At 37.5% G+C, this 23,651-nt stretch overlaps 1 protein-coding gene across 2 annotated transcripts; it reads right to left on the reverse strand.

The window, feature by feature from the left end:
- Positions 1-17,943: 17,943 nt before the first annotated feature.
- Positions 17,944-21,524, reverse strand: LOC104101892 (uncharacterized). 2 transcript variants are annotated; one of them, XM_070188065.1, is made up of 7 exons: positions 21,317-21,524; positions 20,667-20,787; positions 19,476-19,548; positions 19,223-19,316; positions 19,032-19,142; positions 18,883-18,940; positions 17,944-18,678 (listed from the first exon to the last, which is right to left on the reverse strand). In XM_070188065.1, the coding sequence occupies exons 3-7, from the start codon at positions 19,528-19,530 to the stop codon at positions 18,199-18,201; spliced, it is 798 nt and encodes a 265-aa protein (XP_070044166.1). In that variant the 5' UTR covers positions 19,531-19,548; positions 20,667-20,787; positions 21,317-21,524; the 3' UTR covers positions 17,944-18,198. The 2 variants fall into 2 exon arrangements, with proteins under 2 accessions (XP_070044166.1, XP_070044165.1); XM_070188064.1 differs by lacking the exon at positions 20,667-20,787 and having other exon boundaries at positions 21,317-21,522.
- Positions 21,525-23,651: the final 2,127 nt, after the last annotated feature.

The following is a 23,651-nucleotide window of genomic DNA, read 5'->3' on the forward strand; positions in this document are numbered from 1 at the left end:
TTTATAACAATTCCCAACTTCGCTAAAAAGTCAACAAAGTCAACCCTCGGGTCCACGTGCCCGGATTCCGAAATTGTTTGAAGATAAACATTACCATAACACACCAGGAACTCAAATATAATTTATTCCTAATTTCATACCCAATTTCGTGGTCAAAAACCAAAAATACAAAATTTTAGATTTTCTTCCAAACCCCAAAATTTCTATAAAATTCCATGTTTAAATCCATATATAATCCATGTATTTATCTTACAACGAGTAGTAATAACTTACCTTATGATATATGGTGAAAATGATCTTCACGAATAGCCCAAAATCTCCCAACGTGTGCTCCAAGAATTTAAAAGTGAAGAAAAGGAGTTCAAAGTCCCGAAATTAGATGTTTAATACACCTGCCAGGCATCCTCCTTCGCGATCGCGGTTAACAAAAGTTCCAGAATCGCGATGTACACATGTTATTTTCTTCTTCACAGACACCTTTCAGTATACTGGCCATAAATATTTGTACAAAATTCCAAATAATAAAAGGTTTGATTTTCTGAAAACTATATTCAAAGGTCTACAACCTTTATTTAGATAATCTCTAAATTCCTTATATATTGCAAGATATAAGTTCCCGAAGTCAGACCACTGTTAGCAGAAATTCCTTCTACGCAATCGCGACCCTTCCTTCCTTCTGTGATCGCGATTCACAAGGCATGGATTGCACTTTACTCTTCGCGATCGCGGCCCAGACTTCTGTGATCTCATAGCACACCTCCGACATCATTTATCAGCAGTTCCAAAAGTCCTAAAATTAGTCCGAAACCACCCCAAAACTCACCCGAGGTTCGAGGAACCCCGTCCAATCATTCTAACAAGTTTATATACCCCATGTAAACTTGTCTGAAGGCTCAGAACACAAATGACAACATCGAAACCAAGAATTAAGGATCAAACTCAATTTCTTAAACTCTCTTAACTTTCAAACCTTCATCCTTCGTCGAACGCGTCCGAATCACACGTAAATATTACGAAATGACGCCAAATTTTGCACACAAATCACAAATCACAATACGAACCTATTCCAAGGCTTGGAATCCCAAACGGACATCAATAACATCAAAGTCTACTTCAACTCGAACTTAGGAAATTCTAAAACCTTCAAAATGCTAGCGTTCCACAATCAACCCGATCCAAACATGATACCGTTGCGGCGTGCAACCTGATCCAAACATCATTCCTGTGACGACGTGCCACCCTATCCACACATGACAATCAATAAGGAAATACCCATCAAGCCATAATGCTTATACCCACAAAATGCCATAATATCGACCACAGGCACACCAAGTGCATAAATACAACCCTGTGGAAATGGATAGCACTACACACTGAAAAAAATGCCTAAGCACGACTAAGGTGCAATAAATGACATGCATCTCGAGAGCCATCTTTCTCATATAACACCAAAAGCTACACGAGATCTAACATATGTGCAAATAATCAAGCTGCCTCATAACCCACATGGCATAATTGAGTATCACATAGAATAGCTGACGACAGGAATAACATCCAACACCTGAAGACTTCTTCATAAGCAATGATATGCTGAATGAACACATCTGACATGATGTAGAGCATATATTCACATTAGATTTACCAATGGACCTCAAGCCTGTCCCGATCATCCCATACTTGGCTAATAAACTTTCAAGTATCCACAATGACGATATTCATGACATATACGAGCAGCCGTCCGATCCAAGAAAAACTCCCACATTCCACAACCAAAGGATCGAGCGCCTCTTAGGCATAAACTCTCATATCAACGACAGTACCAGAATATTCATACCCAATTTTAGTCACTAACAATCAAATGACTAACACATCACACTTATATGATCTTCATATGAGATATACTCCCACAATCTTCTGTGTCAGGTGGCAAAATCTGAACATTAATGGCCATCGACCATGCTATTTCTGTAACGCTAATTAAGAATTTACAAACCAATGCACAATGCCTCTTCTACGGAACACCGTCCTCGGGCGACATTAAGATAATGCCAGCTTACTCTAAATAACTTAATTCTTTCCCGTGCTCCTCCGAGCTCATAACATTCCTATCAAAACTGAACCGCAACCTTGATCCTCAACTTCTAATTTCCATCTCGCTCACTGCACCTATCATGCCGCTATGCGAGAGTATAAGAATTTCATCATAACTCCTGAGCCACCAGTAGAATAAACACTTTATCGGCTACAAGCCTTTCACTTAACTCATTTTAGAAGATGAATCGCAACACCCAACCAACTTCCCATAACCGCGAAAGACTTAGAACTCAAGTCATAGTTTAACCACAATAACTCTTCCCATATCCATTTACACATAACCAAGCCATCAGAATCAAATACATCCAAATCGATCAATTCACGGTGGTTGTCAAGCCCGCACGTACATGCACGAATCACCTGTACAACCTTACCACACTAAAGGAACTAATCATTCCCATAACTTTGCTGATTCAAACCGCTACTCACTGACTCAACGTCTTCCAATATACTCTTGACTTGCCTTTGAAATAATCGTTCTATTCAAATTCATAACGGACTCTACACAACACCCATCCCGAGTGACCCAAATCACAAGACCATGTCGTCTCAATATCCATCAACCATCTCATACACTCCTCACTCAAAAGTGTTTCCAACTGATACACCTGTTCTAAAAGACCTCCCGCGAATCTGAAGTTGTTTCTCCTATTTCTCCAACACTACATCGCAAATCCGATGATAACATAGAAATTCCCCGGGTATTCATCACACTCTACTGCTAAATCCTTGTCTTCATCCACACAACGAACCCAAAATCTTTATACATCGAACTTTATTTCTTGAACCCACTAGAACCATTACCGAGAGTTACCCACTCTCACCTGGTCCCGCATATATAACTAAACACTAGCTAGCACATGAACACTTGCAAAGAAGCAACCAGACGAATTCGTTTCCTTAACATCACACCCACAAGAAGCATAAATTCTGAGTCATCCCCAACATCTACACATGAATCGATAAGGTGAAATGTAGCACATATACATCAAATTCCTTGCCAAGATACCCTTGATGTTTTTTTTTCTAGGTCATAACTAAATCCACCAATGCACCGATAACCTGAAACTACACTGACACATAACCACGTGACCTGATCGTAGACGGTGGGCTCCCCCACTTAGATTTAAGAAACAATCATATAAATCTATAACCCACAATGACTCCTCCTTCTCAATTACCATGATCTCGCACCGTTAACCTGCCAAATTTTTCGTAATCTCTTGTTAACAACCAACTCATCAAACAACATAAATTAAACATGTCTCTAACTTCAACTGTAAAATATTCAAATAGCTAATCCTAGTCAGAATCAGCCTCCTCCTCAGACTCAGACTCCATTGAGATAAGACGGATGGTGGCTCAAGTTCTGAGAGGTGGGCCCCGCGTTGACTTTTTAGAATAAATTTTTAAGTCGGCGTATTATTATCCTGAATTGTTTCCGATGAATTTTAATGAAGTTGTACAATTAATTTGGATAGATTTGAGCTATCCGGAGGTCAATTCAAGCAAGAAGGCAATTTCGGAATATCGGCATAACTTCAAAAAGTAAGTATCTTGCCTAACCTCGAGTGGGTAAAATTTTGCGATATTCTTACTATAAATGTATATAAACAACTTGAATATTTGAAACTGCAATTTAAAGATTTTAAAAAAAATCCAAGATTATTTGCCTTTAATTTTATTGAACAGAACTTTAAAATTTATATTTTTTGTATAATTTATGTCTTGATTAAGGAATGACTTAAGAAATGAAATGCAGTAGCAGTGAAACTGAGTTGGCAGCTGACGTGGCAACAATTAGTTATGTTAGTTATAGTCGGTTAGAGTTAGTTACAAGTTGTTAGCTAATAATAGTCTTCTAGAATCTTCTGCTGAGCTTATATAACTGATATACATGTAATTGAGGAATCACTTTTGAAGCTAATACATTTCTATTCTCTCTCAATTCTTCTTCTCAATTGAGCTATTTTCTCGATAACTTCTGATATAAGCCATCACCTTCTTCGAGCTTTGAGCTCCTAGATTGACTATTCTAGTTAGATTCTGTTACATTGCATCAATTAGCCTCTATAGATAAAGAAGAGTACAATGATAATATCGGCAACAAGACCCCGGCTATACCTCAAACAGAATACACAAAGTACAAAAGATTCATGACCCCGGGAAGAAGTGGGGCTCACCAAGTCAGCTGGGAAGAAGGTGTACTGCTATCACTGATCAATATCTCATGCTATGAAACCACCTGCATCCATTTAAAGATGCAGCGCCCCCGTCAAAAAGGACGTTAGTACTGTCGAATAGCACTAGTATATATAACTAAACACCCTCTAAATAGAATGACAAATAATACAAACAAGATTATCATAATATCAATGAAAGCCTTAATCAACATCAAACCTCAATTTAGGATCAAGACAGTGTTCAAATTAATTTCTATATTTTATTTTGGGAGATTTTTAGTATCGATATACCATTGTCTACAATACCATTATTCACAATACCATTATTCACAAAACCATTATTCACAAACCAGTGCCACCGTACTCTCAGCACGGAGTTCGATCACGACCCGATCGGCTAGGCTATCTCATTAGAGACATCAACCATAATTACTCTCAATATCAATACCACCGTCTTTAACACGGAGTCCGATCACGACCCGATCGGCTAGGCTATCTATTAGGGACATCGACCACAATCACAATTTCAATTATAATTTTCAGCACAATCACCACCATGTGTGCGGCATGGTATCCGATCACGACCCGACCGGCTAGGCTGTCTTATTCGAGACATCAACATTTTTATATCAATCATCGCATTTCATATTACTTTCACATTTTTTCATTTCATTGTCACTAATGGACATAATTTATAAGATCATTCTTGGCACGTTGGCCGTATTAGTATTTCATGCTCACCTTTTCACTTTCTAACATTAACATCATCAACAATAACAACAACAATTCAAATCAAGGCATATAGTACACATGTGAGCAATTAAGATTCTAAGACACATAGAGATTCTTCACAAAATTTGGCATAATAGCCTTCGTTTAAACTTGACTTGAAGTCGAAACATTATTAATGCACAACCCATATTTTAACACACCCTCAATCGATAACATAACATGAATAAAGATTTTGAGATACTTGTTGAACATATATCTTTCATCCCAATCTTACTCGGAATAGCCAATTTTATATGAACTACTCGGGACTTACATAATTCACATGAATATCGTGTTATTCAATTCTAAGAGAAAAGTTTAGCCAACATACCTCACTTGAGCTTCCTTATACTCTAAATGTTCCGAAATTTTTAGCAACTTCAATATATTGTAGAAATATAACAAATTGAATTAAAATTAGGAAGATGATCATAATTCTAGCTCATTTGAGCATTTTATCAAACACTAGGTGTGCATAAGGTTTTCAAGGTCCTTTTATGGACAGTTTCATCATCCCACAACCCAATCTTTATCATGCTTAGTTCAACAATCTTCCTACACCCCTTGATATCACATGCATATAAAATAAACAACTCTCATGCTCAACAATTATCTTGCTAATTACCCATTTCTAGACAAAATTCGAAATTGAGGGTTAGGGTGTAGAATCTTACCTCTATGATGAAGATCTAGTGAGTTTCCCTTCTTAATTTTCCAAAACTTGAGCAAGAATTGAAGAATCAATTATTGAGGAACACCTTCTCACTCTAGGGCACTCTCTCTCACTCTAAAATATCAGGTTATAGCTCAAAAATGACCCAAAACATGCATTTAACGAAGCAGGATCGGGTTTTAAAAATCCAAAAATGAAGCTCAGGAACAGGTTCTGTGGTCGCATATGCGACCGCATAATGGTTATGCGGACCGCATATCGGTCGCATAATTCGTGTCCAAAATGACCAAAAATATGTCTCTGTCTGCGGTCACTATACGGTCCGCATAACTGTTCTGCGGTCGCATAGTGCACCGCATAACAGTTATGCGGTCGCATAGTGCACCGCATAATAGTTATGCGGTCGCATAGTCAGCCGCATAATTTCTTCCAACTGGCCCAATTAACTGCCTCACTCTGCGGCCATTATGCGGTCCGCAGAGTGATTCTGCTGTCGCATAATGGACCGCAAAACGAATTTCATTGCCAAACATTTTTCTTTACTTTCCGGTGCATTGTTCAACCCAAAAAAGTTCGAGCCGATAAAATCCTCAAACACGTGAGCCCAATTCGGCACCACGAAATATTATTTTCTTTTGCAAATTTTATCGGACTTTACACTTAAGTACTTCGAAATTTTTCAAGGTGTTACACTATAGCTAATGAAAGGGTTGTTATAGAAGGAAGTGCGGATGGGTCTGAGGCTCAGGGGAAAGAGTCTAAAACTAAGAGGGTAGAGATCTTGTGCCTATTGAACAATCGGCACATGACAATACTACTGGGGTACCAACTGAGGGACCTGATCCCTCCCCAGAGGATCCAACTCAGGGATCCTCTCAAGAACCCCAGGTCAGTATTGATCCTACTCCCTCCCCTTATTTCGATGTTGAACCTTTATTTGTGATTGTGCCTGAGATGAGATCTGATTCTGAAGAAGTAGTTTGGGAAAGTGAAGAGGATTCTGATGACATGCTAATTGCTAGCTTGACTAGGCGTAGACCAATGGTTGCTTAAGAGTCTACTCTTAAGCGACCTACTACAAGGTTGCAAAGGAAGGAGGCTCTTGAGTCTGCGCTTAAGAACAGCCAAGCTAAGTCAAGGAGAAGAAAATTAGTGAAAGATAGGAAATATGTGAGCGAAAAAATAGTGTCAGTTGTGTATGTGGATGCTGAAATAGAAGAGGAACATGGTTCCTTGACTAGAAAGTGCTCACAGAAGCATGGTCTCCCCAAGCCTAAAAATGGATCTTTTGTGTCTGCTGAAAGTCTGAACAAGTCTGATGATGTTGTCGCTAGTGAAAGTGTGGTGAAAGAATCTTGTGATAAGTTGGTAGAAGAGTCTGCTGCCTGGGTGATGGAAGAATTGGGTGAAAAGTCTATGAAGTCTGATGGAAAGGGAAAAAATATTTGCAAGTCTGCTAAGAGAAAAGCTGATACTGATGAGGAACCTGGTTCCTCAATGAAGGCCAAAGTTGGTGATCCAAGGAGTGCTAGGAAAGAGAAGTTGAGGAATCAAAAGGTGTTATGGGGCCGCACATTTTCCCATGACATTTTGGATGAGGCTGGTATGAGACAGCTGGTTGAAATTTGTGAGTTTCAACAGTGGACACATTTGTTCACAAGTGATGCTCCAAAGGTGTATGAAGAGGAAGTTCAAAGTTTCTATGTCGACCTCTTCAAAGTTGAGAATGATCACACCTGCGTGCTGGTGAATGGAGTTGATATGGTAATGGACTCTGCTTTGTTGGGATCTATTTTGGGTGTGCCTGCTGAAGGGCTGTCTAGTGTTCAAGGATCTTGTTCTCAAAATTTCAGAAATGCCATCCTGAAGGGCAGAGCAATTCAATAAGGGGAATGGGTACAGAAGAAGGCCCTCCTCCCAGTGTACCAACTTCTATTTGAGATGGTAAACAAGGTCTTGATCCCTCGTGCTGAGAGAAGATATATCACTTCTCGTGCAGACTTGTTCCTCATGGAATCACTGGACAACTTCACTACCATCAACTTGCCTGGGATCATGATAGAGCATATGCAGAAAGTGGCAGATTTTAAAGATGGTAATCATGGGCTGCCTTATAGGTTCCTTCTCACCAAGGTCTTTGAGTACTTCAAGGTTCCTCTGGGACAAGCTAAAATGGGCACTAAGAAGCAAACTTTCTCCAAGTCCACTTTGGAAGAATGTGAGTGCATTGATAGGGCTGGAGGAGTTGGAAGCACTTCTACCATTTCTCAGTTGATCAACGCTCAGAACAGTGCTACTGCTGAGATAAGGTAGTTGAAATCAAGGAATGCTATTCTTGAGAGCCAGTTGAGTCAACTTCAGGAGACACTTGGTTCCAGTATCTCTCAAAGTGAAGAGGGTGCTTGTCTGACCAAGGAGAATGCTGAGCTCAAGAAACAAGTGGAGGACCTGAAATAGAGACTGCTCAACGAGCAAATATCGGCAAATGCTCGAATGGATCTCGTCCTCCAAACCCTTACCTCTACCTCCAAGCCCTCTCCTTCTAGAGCTCCCTAAATAATGTCCCCTCAGTGTCAAGTCTTAAGTATTAGTTTCCTATGATTAGTTTTTTTTATGTTTGTGGTATTTGTTTTTGTTGTTCTGAATTGTGGATGGTTGTCGGTAACATTAACTCTGCTCCCTATTTTCAAATCCAAATTGTTTAATGAAAGCTTTTCCCTTTTTACTGTATATGCCTTGTCTTTCTGCTCTGTTTTTAGTCATGCTGTGTGCACACAAGTTAACTCAAGCTAGACTTCTTTCTGCTATAAGCCTGTTACTAATCTTTTTATGATGCCAAAAGGGGGAAAATAATTCAGGGGGAACAAGATGGGAAACAGATTCAGGGGGAATTCAGGAATTGTTGGTTCTTAGGGGGAACATGAATTATAAGTTTGTCATCATCAAAACGGGGAAATTGATAGGCTATATTTATATCCCTGTTATATTTTAATGATCTAACAAACTTACTGTCAAGAACCAGATAAGGAACCTGTTACACATTCTCAAGACCTTAAGATCAAAAGGTTCCAGCTTAGGATATGGTTCAACTCTTCAGAGTCAGAGGAACAACAGAGGAAACAGATAACTATTGTTTCCCGAGGAAACAGTACAAGTCAATTGTCCCAACTGTAAAGTTCCTGCCTGCACATGCTACAGTGCAGAAATAGTGCAGCAGTCAACTTTATAGGGAGTGTCTTTTACCTACCTTGCTTACATCATCCCAAGTGATGTCACAAGTGCATTATTAACATCAAGCAAGGTAAAACAAAAGGGTTGCTCACTTAGAGAATTTTTTTTATGCTCACACACGGTCATTGATTATCAATCAATCAATTCTCAAGTGCATCAAGAACAAAGAACAACACTACTACGAACCAGTTCCCCACAGCAAGTCATTGTATGCCCTTAGTTGAGTTGTAACTTTGTAATAGTTCTTCAATTATAATTCCTACTTAGCTTGTTTAGAAGTATTCTGTAGGAAACCCTTTGTAAACCTTAAACCTTTATGTTTGAGTCTTGGCTAGAGTTAGTCGAGTTGTAAAGTCTTTGTAATAGAGTTATTACAAAGTGGCTTGTAATAGAGTATTACAAGTTAGTGAGGGATTAAGAGGTTAATTCCTAGGTTGCAGATGTTGTAATCTAAAAGTTGCTCAGTAGTGACGTTGAAATCCTACAAGGGTAGGTCGTGGGTTTTAATCCCGTTGAGCTGGAAATTTTTCACGTAAAAATCCTCTTGTCATTTACTTACTGCAGTGTGTGTGTGTGTTCTAGTGGAACTTATAAAGAACCTGATTCTCTATAGAGTTTGGTGGACCCTTATATTCTATCAGAATTGATAAACTTATTGACAAGTGAAATTAAGAATAAAATTATAGAAGCAAAATATTTCTCGATCATACTTGATTGCACTCCAGATACAAGTCATCAAGAACAAATATCTTTTATACTACGGAGTGTGGATATTTCAACAACTCCAATAAAAATTAATGAATAATTTTTAGAATTTTTAAAAGTAGATGATACAAGCGGAAAAAGTCTTTTTGAAGTTATTATAGTTGAAATAAAAAATATTGGACTTGATATTGACAATTCAAGAGGGCAAGGATATGATAATGGGTCCAATATGAAGGGAAAACATCAAGGAGTGCAAAAAAGACTTCTTAATGTAAATCCTAGATTATTTTATACACCATGTGGTTGTCATAATCTAAATTTGTTACTTTGTGATATGGCTAATTCTTGTACAAAAGTTATATCATTTTTTGGAGCGGTACAACATATATATTCACTATTTTCATCTTCTACTAAGTGATGGAAAGTATTAAAGGATAGTGTACCTAGTCTAACTCTTAAATCATTGTCACAAACTCGTTGGGAAAGTCGTATTGAAAGTATTAAAGCAATAAGATTTTAAACTCCACAAATAAGAAATGCTTTATTGAAATTAGTAGAAATTAGTAATGATCTAAAAACTAAAAGTGAAGCTAATTGCTTAGTAACATAGGAACTCGAAAATTTTGATTTTTTTTTGGTATGACTATTTGGTATGATATATTATTTGATGTTAATTCAGTTCGCAAAAGTATGCAGTCAAAAGACATGCATAATGATGTTGCCATAGATCAATTAAAATGTTTGATTTCTTTTTTTTAACAAATGTAGAGAAGAAGGATTTGCAACTGCTATGATTTCTGCCAAGAAAACTGCATTTGAAATAAATATCGAACCCGAATTTTGTAAGAAACGTGTGATATCTAGGAAGAAAATATTTGATGAGAATGTTGATAATAAAATCTCAAAGTCTCTTGAAGAGTCCTTTAGAGTTGATTACTTTTTATACATAGTAGACAAGGCTAGTTTTTCACTTCAAAATTGATTTGAACAATTTGAAGCATATGAAAATATTTTTGGTTTTCTATTTAATTGTAAAAAACTAAGATCACTAAATGATGAAAATTTAAAAACACATTGTCTTAATCTTGAATTTTTCTTAAAGCATAATAATCAATCCGATATTGATAGTTTAGATTTATTTTCTGAGTTGAAAGAATTAAGGAAAATAGTACAAGTAGAAGATAATAGTCTAATCGATATAATCAATCAAATAAAGAGACTTGATTCTTTTCCAAATGCCTATATTGCTTATAGAATAATGTTAACAATTCATGTTACCATTGCTTCAGCGGAAAGAAGCTTTTCAAAATTAAAATTGATAAAATCTTACTTAAGATCAACAATGTCTCAAAAGAGATTAAATGTGTTAGCTATATTGTCAATTAAGGGTGGCATGTGGGCCGGGCCCGGTCCAAAGTGGGCTGGTCCTAAGCTGTCCCGGGCTTCGCGGGCTTCTTGTTGGAACCGGACCGGGACCACGAACTAACGGTCCCGGATTAAGTGGGCCGATCCTGGGCCTAAGTGGGCCCAACAGATACTTTCTATTTTTTAATTTTTTTAATATAAGTTAGAGAAAAAAATGGTAATAAAAATATCTAAGGCAATTCCTTGTAATTATATTATAGAAGTGTCACCTAAATTTTTTAATTCAAATTTAAAGACAAAAATATTGTAAAGAGATATTCAAAGCAATGCGTTATTATATATATATATATATATATATATATATATATATATATATATATATATATATATATATATAGTATAGTATAGTATATATATATATGTACTATACTATATATACATCTTAAGATATATAAGCTATATTCGATTTACTATATATACATCTTAAGATATATAAGCTATATTCGATTTATATACTATATATACAGCTTAAGATATATAAAAATACAAAAATATTTTAAAGAGATATTCAAAGCAATATGTTATAATTTTATTATAGCATTAAAAAATCATGGCAATATCTTTCTTAGTCTTCCTCCCCCCTATGGAATGAGCACAACAAAGTGTTAATACCACCATTGAGAAGAAAAAGAAACTAATCAAGATATGCCAAAATACAAGTTACATATTAATTTACATAGTATCTTTTACAAATTTCATAAATCCTTCAAGGTCCGAAGGAATTTCCGTTGGTGGTGGGGGAAATGAAGCTTGGTCATCACCGCTTCCAGGCGAAGCATCATCCTCCGCAAGTTCAGCTAGCATTTTTTCGTAAGCTTCGTCTACCTCTAGTTGTGATTCAAGAAGTCCAAAATTTCTTCTTTCCGAATGGATCCAATCTCTGAAAAGTACTAATTTTTCCAAGCTCTCCCTCATAGACGCTCTATAAACACCGAGTTAAAGTCTTGCTTGACTGAAAGCGCTCTCTGATGCCACTGTTGAAGCTTGAATAGTTAAAATATCTCGGGCCATCCTTGAAAGAATCGGAAAGTATTTTTCTTTGTCCTTCCACCATTCCAAAATATTAAAGGAGTCGTCGGGATTCACTTCCTCAATTCCCTGTGACAAATAAACTTCAAGCTCATTTAGTTGTGAAAAATCACTAGTACTAGTGGGTGTATCGTCATCCGGTTGCGTTTCATCAAAATCTATTTCTTCATCATCATTTTCATCAATAGTTGGATTACCATAAAGAGCATTCATATATTCATGGTTTAATTGTTCACCAGGTGCAATACTATGGCAAAATTGACTCTCGGTAAATTATAATAAACTATTATCTCTATCAAGAATAGGAGGTGTAGGACGGGTAACAGGTTTGGGTCGAGGAGCCGGGGGAAGTGGAGGAGGAACAGATTGGCCACTAGATTCACCATTCTTAGATTTTTCCTTATTTTTACTAAATATTTTTTTAAGGAATAAGTCATCTTAATTAATCAAGCAAAGTAAATAAAACAAACAAAACTATAATATTAAAACATAAGAGTTGGAACGAGTTTACCGAATTGATGAACAACCTATTGAAAATTAATTATCGTTGAAGACTTGAAGACTTGAAGACTTCAATTCACTAACTTCATAATTTTGCACAAACTATAACAATTAAGTAAGCAATTATAGAAGAATATTAGAGAGAGATTGAGAGAGATTGATGATTTTGTGAGAAAAATGAAAGAATGAGGGGGCATTTATAGTTAAAAATAGGAAAAAAAATATAATTATAAAAAGTTTGGGGTTAAAACAAAGTTTTGGGGGGGTTAAATGGCTATTTTGCAAATAGCCAACGACTATTTTGGCAGACCAAACAGCTAGTTTTTAAATGACCAAACGGTCAAATTTTTTTAAAATAAAAATTTATCCGTTGGGCCCGGATAGGCCCGTTTAGGACCGCTTGAACCGACCCACTTCTCAGCCGGCCCCGGTCCCAAACGGTCTCGGTCTCGCGGGCCTCGCCTATGGGACCGGCCCACTACCCAGCCCACCTCCCAACGGTCCCGGGCCTATCCGGTTAGGACCGTTTAGGCCCACCGCTCATTTGGGCTTGCGGTCCTGGGTTGGTCCCGATCCTAACCGGCCCACATACCACCCTTATTGTCAATTGAGAAAGACTTTATTAAGAGAAATTGATTATAAGAAAATTTTTAGTAACTTTGCATCTAAAAAGGCTAGAAAAATTGACTTCAAATAAAAAATAAAAAAAAATATTAAGGCCCATCATTAAAGTTTGGCTTTAGGCCCCAAAATACGTCGGGCCGCCCCTGGCAAGACAGGGCAAACTGTGACTTGCTAAGCTTTTGACTTGCCATTCCCTGCCCTATTTAACATTTTTCAAGTTTTTGCCTACCCTGTCCGCCGTATTAAGCCTTGTCCTCTCCTGCCCTGCTCTGTTTAGACTCTCTTTTATTTTTTTAACTTTAAATTATTATTATTATTGCAAGATTCTATTCAAGTTTTTATAACTTTTTGACCTTTTTAATGAAGCTAAAACACCTTACCTGTCTCTGCCTGCCCTATTTAAAATTTTCTAAAAAAGTGTTTTGACCCGGCCAGCCTCGTTTAAGTATTGCCTTGCCCTCCCTGCCCTATTAAGGTCATGCCTTTCTCTGCCCTACTTTAGTCTTGTCCCATTGCCATCCTATTGCGCTTACTAGTGTGTTTAGATTGCATTAGTTGGAAAGAGCATAGGAGGCTTTCTAGATGTAACAAACTTGAAATAACCAATTCGCATACAAGTAAACTCACTTGTAGTATTGCCCTTACTAAACAGAATTACAAGGAATAGTAATTGAAATGACATAGAAGAACTAATAAGAAGAAAGAGTTGAGAAACAGAGTGCGGTGTAAAAGGGGATGAGAAAATCAGTGATACAGAGTAAAGATGAGAGAGAACATATTCAACATCCCAACACGCATAATCCCAAATTAACCGATCAGTCTCCCTTTTAACAGAACTATCCTTGTGTCAAATACTCAACCCGGATCCCAAATTAACATGGCCCTATTACTTGTTCTCGGCCCAAAAGCTCTTCTCAGCTAAATAGCTACTTGTATGACATTGGGTCGGGCTGGTTCATAACAATACTCCCGTTCTCAATAAGAACCTTGTCCTCAAGGTTCGAGTCAAGAACAGTGATACTCGCGAGCTCCCAACCCATTATCTCATAACCGAGGCATGCTTTGTGACTTGACCAGAATACCTGTTATGAACCAATCAAACCTTTTATCATTGTGGCTCTTAGTAGATAGTAACAGAGATCTTAACTTGACCTGCCATACATATTCACATGACCTTGCTTGCCATCTTTTAAAGTCAATTAGCAGCAAGCTAAATGAGAGAACCAATGCAAATATTCTAGTGACGAACCTCCGCAAAAGCATGAACTCGGTTAAACGGAACTGTTCAGTGTGTTGGCAAAGTTTACTTCACGGTGGATGTGGTTGTGATGATAAGAATCTTGTGAAACTCTGAAAGCTCCACAACCATAGGCCACAACAACACTGGAATAAACAGTAGGATAGAGACTGCTATAATAATATCGTTGACATGATTGAGCTCCACAACAGCTTCATAATTTGCACCATACTCGATCACACTCCAACCTAACATAGTGCAGACAAAAGATTGAGTAAAGTTAAGTTGTAGTGCAACTCCTTTATTATGATAACCCCCCTTCAAATATTTACACACAGTGGAATCATCAAACTTGCCATTCAACAGATCTGATATTCCCCTCCATGGTATATTAACATGCCTAGGCATTTCCACAATATCCTTACGTCTCTGACAAGGGGCAAACCATTTGTCTAAATGGACAATTCTAGGTGAACTTTCCACAAAGTAAATCAACATCGAAAAATAAATATAGTGAAGATGCTCCCAATTGACCTTAAAATGTGCAAATTCAAAGTCAGATTCAACTTGTTCCATGTCACCCCATAGCTTGTAAAAATTTGGCCGATTAACCACAGTATACCAGTACTTCTCCTCATGTGGAAATTCCTCTGGAAAGCTCTCAGCCAGAATAAATGTAAATCCCAAACTTGACAATGTGTTAGTGAATGGTCTCTGTGATTGAACACCAGTGGAGTCATTTAGGCTTGAGCGAATTACAGTGACAGTACTAAAGAAGTCCATGCCGAGAATAACATATACAGCTTGTACGGTGCTCACGAATTCAAGGACCTTGTGTTGTCTCTTACTCTTATGGATCTTGTCCTCAAGGTTTGAGGCAAGAACATTATAAGTAGTGCACTCCTCACCAAATGTCTCGTTATAATCACTAAAGTATTCATCTACACAATCATTTACAACCGTCCCGCCCTAAGCTCCGTTGAACTCATGGATCTGCAGCAAGGAAGCAGCATGTGGATGCTCCTGGCTTATATTAAAGCGGTATACATTGAAAAGTTCGTTCAGCTGCATCATAGGGAAATCAAACTCCAAGCTACCATCAGGTTCCAAATGAAATAGTGTATAATAGGGAACAAGAATTCTATTGTTATCCTTTGCAAGTAGTTCTTGAGCTTTAAGCAGACAAGGAAGGGAACAAGAAACAGTCACAACAATCCATATAATAAAATTAAGTGAAGTCACGTAGTGCAAGCATCCAGAGCAAATGCAGTCACTGTAGTTGTTTGCTACTATGAAGACGGCTAACAAGGGAAATCTGGCATAATCAAGATAAGGTCCAGGATCAAAGATAATATACGGCGAAGCAAACCTTGCCTTATGAACTAGACCAAACAGAACAAACAAGAATCCAACAGCTTTATCGATCCGAATATGCGGTGACTGGTGGAAGTAACTTTCAGCTAATACCTGGAGCCCTCTCTGTATTTTCTGCTTCCAAGCACACTCTCTGGATTTAGACAACAAGAATCCTGGAAGATTGCGTTCCTGCCCAGTATCTACCCAATTGCATTTGTGTGAGCCAAAGTCAAGGTAAAACGACACCTTATTTTGATTAACCCCACCAATTTATTCAAGATAATTACGCAAACAGGGAATTGTGTCGAACCATAGTGTACCATCAAATGGAAATTCTATTACAGCCAATGTCACAATCGCATTCGACAACACAAGCATCTGACCATTAGAACCTGATTTCGTCGAACACCTGCTCTTCGATAATGCAGAAGGTTCCTGTACCATATCTGCTACCTTTACTGAATTTAGATGCCTAACTTGAGGTGCTTCTATGTCAGCAAGAGTTTGAATCTTAGTCTTATTGTCAGTAATCAATGCTAAGGAATCCACATTTTCATACTTTTTCTGGCAATTCATCGAACACATTGTCCACCTTTGAGTTTCCAATTTCATCAGCAGATTCAAACGCAGATGAAAAATGGCTCGGAGTAGGAAAGGGAGACACTAGAACTAACTGTGAAACCGTAGGGATAGAATTAACGTAGTTAAAACGAACCTGTGAGGAATAAGCTAAACTCCCTACCGGATCTGTGGTGGGTTGTTGTCGAAAATGCTGAGAAAATTGATTGTTTCGAAACAACCAATTGAACCAATTAAGAGCTTCACCATCAAGGTAAAAGGAAGGAAGAGGTAACCAATCCTTATCGGCAAAGCCAAGGTGAGTGAACTACTGTTCGGCCCGAAATAGCCAGCTCTCTGGGTTGCCACTGCCGCTGAATCGATCCAATAATTGGAGTCCGATGGATGAAAGCACCAATGTAACAAACTTGAAATAACCAATTCGCACACAAATAAACTCACTTGTAGTATTGCCCTTACTGAACAGAATTAGAAGGAATAGCAATTGAAATGACATAGAAGAACTAATAACAAGAAAGAGGTGAGAAACAGAGTTCGATATAGAAGGGGATGAGGAAATCAGTGATACAGAGCAGAGATGAGAGAGAATATATTCAACATCACAATACCCATAATCCCAAAATAACCGACCAGTCCCCCTTTTAACAGAACTATCATTGTGTCAAATACTCAACCTGGATCCCAAATTAACCTGGCCCTATTACTTGTTCTCGGCCCAAAAGCTCTTCTTAGCCCAATAGCTACTTGTGTGACATTAGGCCGGGGCTGCTTCATAACACTAGAGGACTTCATAGAAAACAAAGGAAGGCTAGATATTTTACAACTTCCCTATTTACTATTTTGCAGATGATACACTTGTCTCCGAGATGCTGAGATGAATCAACTCCATAGAAATGCATATTACAATGATTCTTAAGCAGTCGCATGGTTGAAGAATTAGCTGAGTTTCTTAGTTTGAAATTGGCTTACTCCGAACGATCTATCTGGCATTAACACAGGGGTGCAACTCATTAGGAGAGTACTGGAACCAATTTTTTTTTAGCCGATGGTCTATCAGAAACAACTTTTTTACCTCCACAAGGTAAGAATAATTAAGGTCTGCGTACATATTATCACTCTCCGGACCCCACTTCCACTTTTGGGAATATAATGGGCAAACTAAATCAGAAGTCAAATCCATGCACAAATATTTTTCAGACATAAAATCCAGGTTGATTTGCCGAAACATATATACAACTAAAACTAATACTCCTATAATAGAACGGTAGGTGCTGCTACGAAAGTCAGAACCCACCCAACTTAGATTTTAATAACTGTCTGCCCAAAAAAAGCCAAAAATGTCGTAATAATTTTAAAACACCACTTGCTCAGGCCGGAGCAGTGTGTTTCGATAGACAAAGGAACATGAGACAAAAGAACAAGATCACGCTTGGAAAAATGTCAGTGTCTCCTCCAAATTAATAAAGGTCAAGAATGCTATCTACATCGGCAGATTCTGACACATCTCAGCAAATAAAAGGTAAAATAGAGAACACTGAATGCAACCCTCCAACCTAGATTATATTTCTGAATTAGAAGAAATAAATTTCATGTCTCCTAAGATGCTGTTGCTGAACAATACAGAAGACAATAAATACAGGTGCCTAAGTCAACTACAGAAACCCAAGAAATCTGATGAGCTTCATTGACAACTATACCCTTTTTCAGTTACACTTGAACTAATTCCTACAAGACCAGAACAAAGCCTACTTGTATGTGAGTTAGTAAGTGCTCTTAACACATTAGAAAAACTATCCCTGTCCCTCTTCATCATAATCTTCCTCTTCCTCATCTAACCCTCTGTTTAAGTTGGCCAGTTGAATCGGATCAATGGCCATCTTTTCCATCTCTGACAAGGACCATCCAGGGATTTCCTCATGCTTCACTTCAGGAGGCGGCATTTTTGATGTTGAAGGAGCTTCGGCTGGTATTGCTGTGGATTCCACACTCTCATTTAAGTCAATATTGAGATCGAAGTTTCTAGCAGGGACTTCTGGGCATTTACCAGCCGAAATGTTCTTTGAATCTGCTGGTTCTGCTACATAGTCCATCCTTTCATCATTTTGCTTTTGCTTCTCATTATTTTGATTTGGAACATCAGCAGGGTCTTCAAGTTTATCGCAGTGAACATTGGAGTCTCCTCGCTCTAATGCTCGTGCACCTCTACCACGGCCTCTACCTCTACCCCTGCCTCGTCCCCTCCCACTACCGCTGGTGTGTGCAGTCTCATGCTGTGATTAAAAAATGAAAAAAAAAATCACTATTATACAGGAGGCGCTAATATGGTGTTTTACACAGAAGAAATCAGCCACATACAGCTTTGTATGCCAAAAGCTGGTAGCGTGGTCTCGATGTCTAAACTAACAAATGGACCATCAATTATGGAAAACCCAAAATTTAAACCCAACATTATCTAACAGAAATAATATCCATACCATGCGACTCCTTTTGATATCATCATCACTGTCATGATCATCTTCTTCAGCAATTTTCCTGCATCAGCGAACAGTCAGCTGTTAATGATACAAATTCATCGCCCTGAAACCCATCACAGGAAAGAAAATGGGAAGTACAATTTTTTTACCTTCTTTTCGTAGCCGATTCGGCACCACCATCTGACCCGCCTAGATCAGGAACCCGGCTCACTACATCCTTGAGGAAATCAAACACATTAAAGCTCTGGATACATTGCTTCCTATGAAGTTCAGGGACTGAGTTAGATGATAACCAGAGAACTGGTATGATGTGTATAAAAAACTGGCTCATTGAACTTACAAATGGAACGAATTCATAGTTTTTGCTCCTTTCTTAAGGGTGATCTCATATGTTCGGTCACAAAGATCTTGCAGAAAGAGCTCAAGAGCTTTTGCTGAATATAACCATTGACAAAATACAAGTTAGGATAAACAAAATGAAACACACACAAAAATAGATACCAAGAAGCGAAGGACGAATAACGGTAATAGCTCTTAAACCAGCTGATTCAAAATGCTAAAATAAGTGAAAAGGACTTCCAAAAAATACTTACAGACTAAAAGAGGAACAGCCATGGCAATCTTCCCCACATCTTCATCGGCTTGCATAATCTTTTTAATCCGCGCCTGCAAATAAATGCCAATGGGTATTAGAACAGTTAGAAACTTAATGAACAGAAACAATAGTCCATACAACAAGAGCTCATGAAACTTGTAAGTAGTTTCATTCACGTTCAGATTTCACCATACAAATAATTTAAAATAATAAAAAGAGCTAAACTCTCAAATTACAATCACAAAGATTCTTTCTTGAAACCAAATATCAGTACAAGATATTGTTGAACCACGAGAGAAACAGACTACCATGTAACACCAAATCACAGGCAATCCACATAAAACTCTCAGATAGAACTTTTGTTTCATGTGCATTTCCCCCATATAGTTTGTATTATATATCTGCACTTAATAAGTGATATGCAACTAACAGTTCTAATATCATGCATCTCTACCTAAGTACACATTACAGGTAAATTTCAGTTGTAGAGCTACATTTACAACTTCAAAGAACTGACAGAAAGGACCCTCCACTTTCCAGGTAAAAGAATCAGAATTGAGATAAGATCAGCATCAGTTAGTATATAGCTCAGAAGACTCATTAATGTCCCAAAGGCAAGCAAAAAAATAATTTATCTCAGTCAAAGCTATGACCGGCAGGTAACAGCTCTATGATATTAAAGTACTATAACCAGTCAACTAAAACCATTTGCACCCAAGAACATCTATACCTGCATGATGAATAAGATGACCAACATAAACTTTCATACTTTAGAGGGTCATTCACAAGGTTAGCATCACGGTACTCTTACCACCTTCCTATCGATAGGTAGCCCAATTAAATACAAATGCTAAATTAGCAAAAAACGCTACAGATGCCAAGTTACTGGCCTCTTCAACTAAACCAATTCAAGGTGTTGCTTCTGAGCAGGTTGCAGAACGACGGGCAAAGATGTGCTCCAATAATTATCAGGAACAACTTTTTTTAATAACCGAGAAATTACCAAGGGCCAACGGCACATAGTTCAAAACCCGATGGATAATGGGCTCACACCTCTACCCTTAACTTAATCACCAGGCCTTTGTCTCAGGCAGGGTTCAAACCCCTAACATGTTGCTCTGCACTCTTACCGCTAGACCAAAGAACAACTTATTATACCTACTTATCAAAAAGGGACAACTTATTATACCTTCAAAACATATGATGGAGCGCTGACTGCTTAAGCATGGTCATATTTCTTCCTCTACTAATAAGATGTCCTAACCATTGGATCAAATATACCAGTAATCATACTTGATGTACCTCAACTCCTACAAAAAAAAGATGTTCTTTTTTTCAACCCGTTTTCTCCTTTTTTTTTTTTTTTTTTTTGGGGGGTGGGGGGGGGGAGGGGAGGTGGGGCAAAGATTCATCACGTACAACTAAACTAAGCAAATACACATAAACATGAACACAAGAGGCAAGTCCCAGGAACCAAAACATAAAGTCAAACTCAAGCTCCACCTTCATAATCAGTTTTTCCACCCAACAAGTAAATAGTAGACATCCAACCCTACCAATTTGAGAGTTCTATTCATTCAATAACCTCACAAAAATCACCAATACATCAAAAGCTCAAAGCTTTACCAACCCCCCCCCCCCCCCCGCAGGAAAATAATAAAAGCTCTAAAGTTTAAATTTACAAAACCCCAGTTACTTCTTTGAATTAAAAGAAATAAAAAATAAAAAACACAGAATAGACAATCAAAAAAACCAACAGAACAATACATAAACAGAAAGAAAAAGGGTGGGGGTGAGGGTGGGGGAGGGTTGATGGGGTAGGGTGGGGGTGAGACTTACAGCAGGGAATCGGGTATCGAGCCTCTTCCTCATGGCCACCAACGAATCAAACCCTCAAAATTACTCAAACCCTAATTTATACAACTTTCCCCCCTTTTTACACATACACACACAACCCGTGTATCAGTATCTATCTATATATATACAAACTTATATGAAATTTTTTCGAAATCCTTACGTCTTCTTCGGAAAAGTTAACAATTCAAAAGGGATAATAAAAAATATTAAAGCAAAATAAATATTACTAGTACTTTCTTTTTGAAAAGGTAAAAGATTTAGTTAGGCGTTTGAACACGAGAATTGTAAAATTCTAAAAAAAAAGTGAAAAAGTTTATGAAGCGAAAATGATATTTGAAAATTAGAGTTGTGTTTGGACATGAATATAATTTTGGATTGTTTTTAAAGTTTTTGTGAGTAATTTGAGCGATAATTTTGAAAAATAGCTTTTTGTAGTTTTTCAAAATTTCGAAAAATTCCAAAATGTCTTAAGTGAAAATTGAAAATTTTATGAACAAACGCTAATTTCGAAAAAAATAAAATAAATTTGAAAAAAAAGAAAAATTTTCTTATGTCCAAACGGGCTCTTAGTGGGCATTTGGACATAAGAATTGTAAAATTCTAAAATATGGGGGAAAAAATTTCGTGAAAATGGTATTTGAAATTTAGAATTATTTTTGGACATAAATATAATTTTAGGTTATTTTTGAAGTTTTGTGAGTGATTTGAGTGAAAATTTTGAAAAATAGCTTTTTGAAATTTTTAAAATTTTTTAAAATTTTAAAAATATATTTTCAAGTGAAAATTAAAAATTTTACGAATAAACGCGGATTTCAAAAAAAGTAAAAGAATTTATAAAAAAAAAAGAAAAAAACTCTTATGTTCTGTTAGAAAAAACAAAATTCTTAGCAGATTCGGTATTCTCGGAGCATCTATTAAGGAACCAATAAGATGCTTACACGTGAGATTGAAGTGAGAGAGTTTTCTGGATTTGACTCACTTAAACTTTGCCACGACTAGCGCAGAAGGGAGAGGCAAGTACAAAAGAGATGTAAGGAATAATAATCACCTTATTATTTTTTATTCTTTTTCTCCTATGACTTTTTTGTCGTTTTCCCAAGTTTTTTTTTAATGATGTTTGACCGGTCTCAGGAGTCCGGAATTTTTTTTGAGGTATTTGCCGGTTTTTACGAGGCCTTTCATTTTGTTTACTTTGACGTGTCTGGAAGACCGGAAGGCAGAGGGATGTTGCGGGGTGAATATGTAATCTCCTTTTATATGACTGTCCAAAAAGCTTTATAGTTTGAAAATATTTTCAGAAAAACTTTTTAAAAAGATCTTTTGAAAACATTAAATATGCGGGGGCCAAAGATTACTTTTAGCTAGAGATGAGTTAGACGAGGGACAATCTTGCAATCAGCTCTATCGCACGATCTAGAACATCAAAGAAGGGTATTATTTTTAAATGTCCAAGTAGTTTCCTAATTATAGATGTGGTCAACAATATACCGATAAGAAGGACTCTACTAAATACGAGTCTGAGACATCCTAGGACACTTTAAAACCTTAGGCTTTGATACCAAATTTATCACGCCCTGACCTTGGGGAGCGCGACCGGCGCTCAACAGGGATACCCCGGTCGAGCAAGCCGGCGCAATGCCGTCTACCCAACTCGCTCATGAATAAAGAGAAGATTACATTTCATTAATTAGACGGTAAGAGGTCATGTGAACAACGTCAGTTCATTTCCATAAGTTACATCATTAACAAATCTCCAAAATAATACACTATACAATCATAGTTAAAGTGGAACAAGTGATACGATTACAACATTTTTAGTTTAATTTTTCCAAAACAAGGTACAACTCACACTACGTCTACGGAGTCTCTAACAGAAACAAAAGAGTGCTACAACATTGCCGACAGCAAGGCCCCGACTATACCTTAAAATGCTATGTACAAAGGACAAGAGATACAGGACCCCGAAATGAAGTGGGGCTCACCAAATCTGCTGGGAAGAGGGTGTACTACTATCAATGATCAATGTCACATGTTGTGGAACCACCTGCATCCATTAAAGATGTAGCGGCACCAGCGAAAAGGACATTAATACATATGGAATTGTACTAGTATGTATGACTAAACATCCACTCATTAGAACAGGTAGCAATACAAGAAAGAACAATCACAGAATTAATGGAAGCCTCAAACAATACTAAACATTAAGTTAGGAGCAAGATAAGTCTTCAATTAGATTTTCATTATTTTAGGTTGGGAGATCTTAGCACCGATATAGAATACCACCGTGTATTTTGCATGGAGTCCGATCACGACCCGA

Source organism: Nicotiana tomentosiformis, chromosome 11, assembly GCF_000390325.3.
Source record: "Nicotiana tomentosiformis chromosome 11, ASM39032v3, whole genome shotgun sequence".
Classification (NCBI taxonomy): Eukaryota; Viridiplantae; Streptophyta; class Magnoliopsida; order Solanales; family Solanaceae; genus Nicotiana; species Nicotiana tomentosiformis.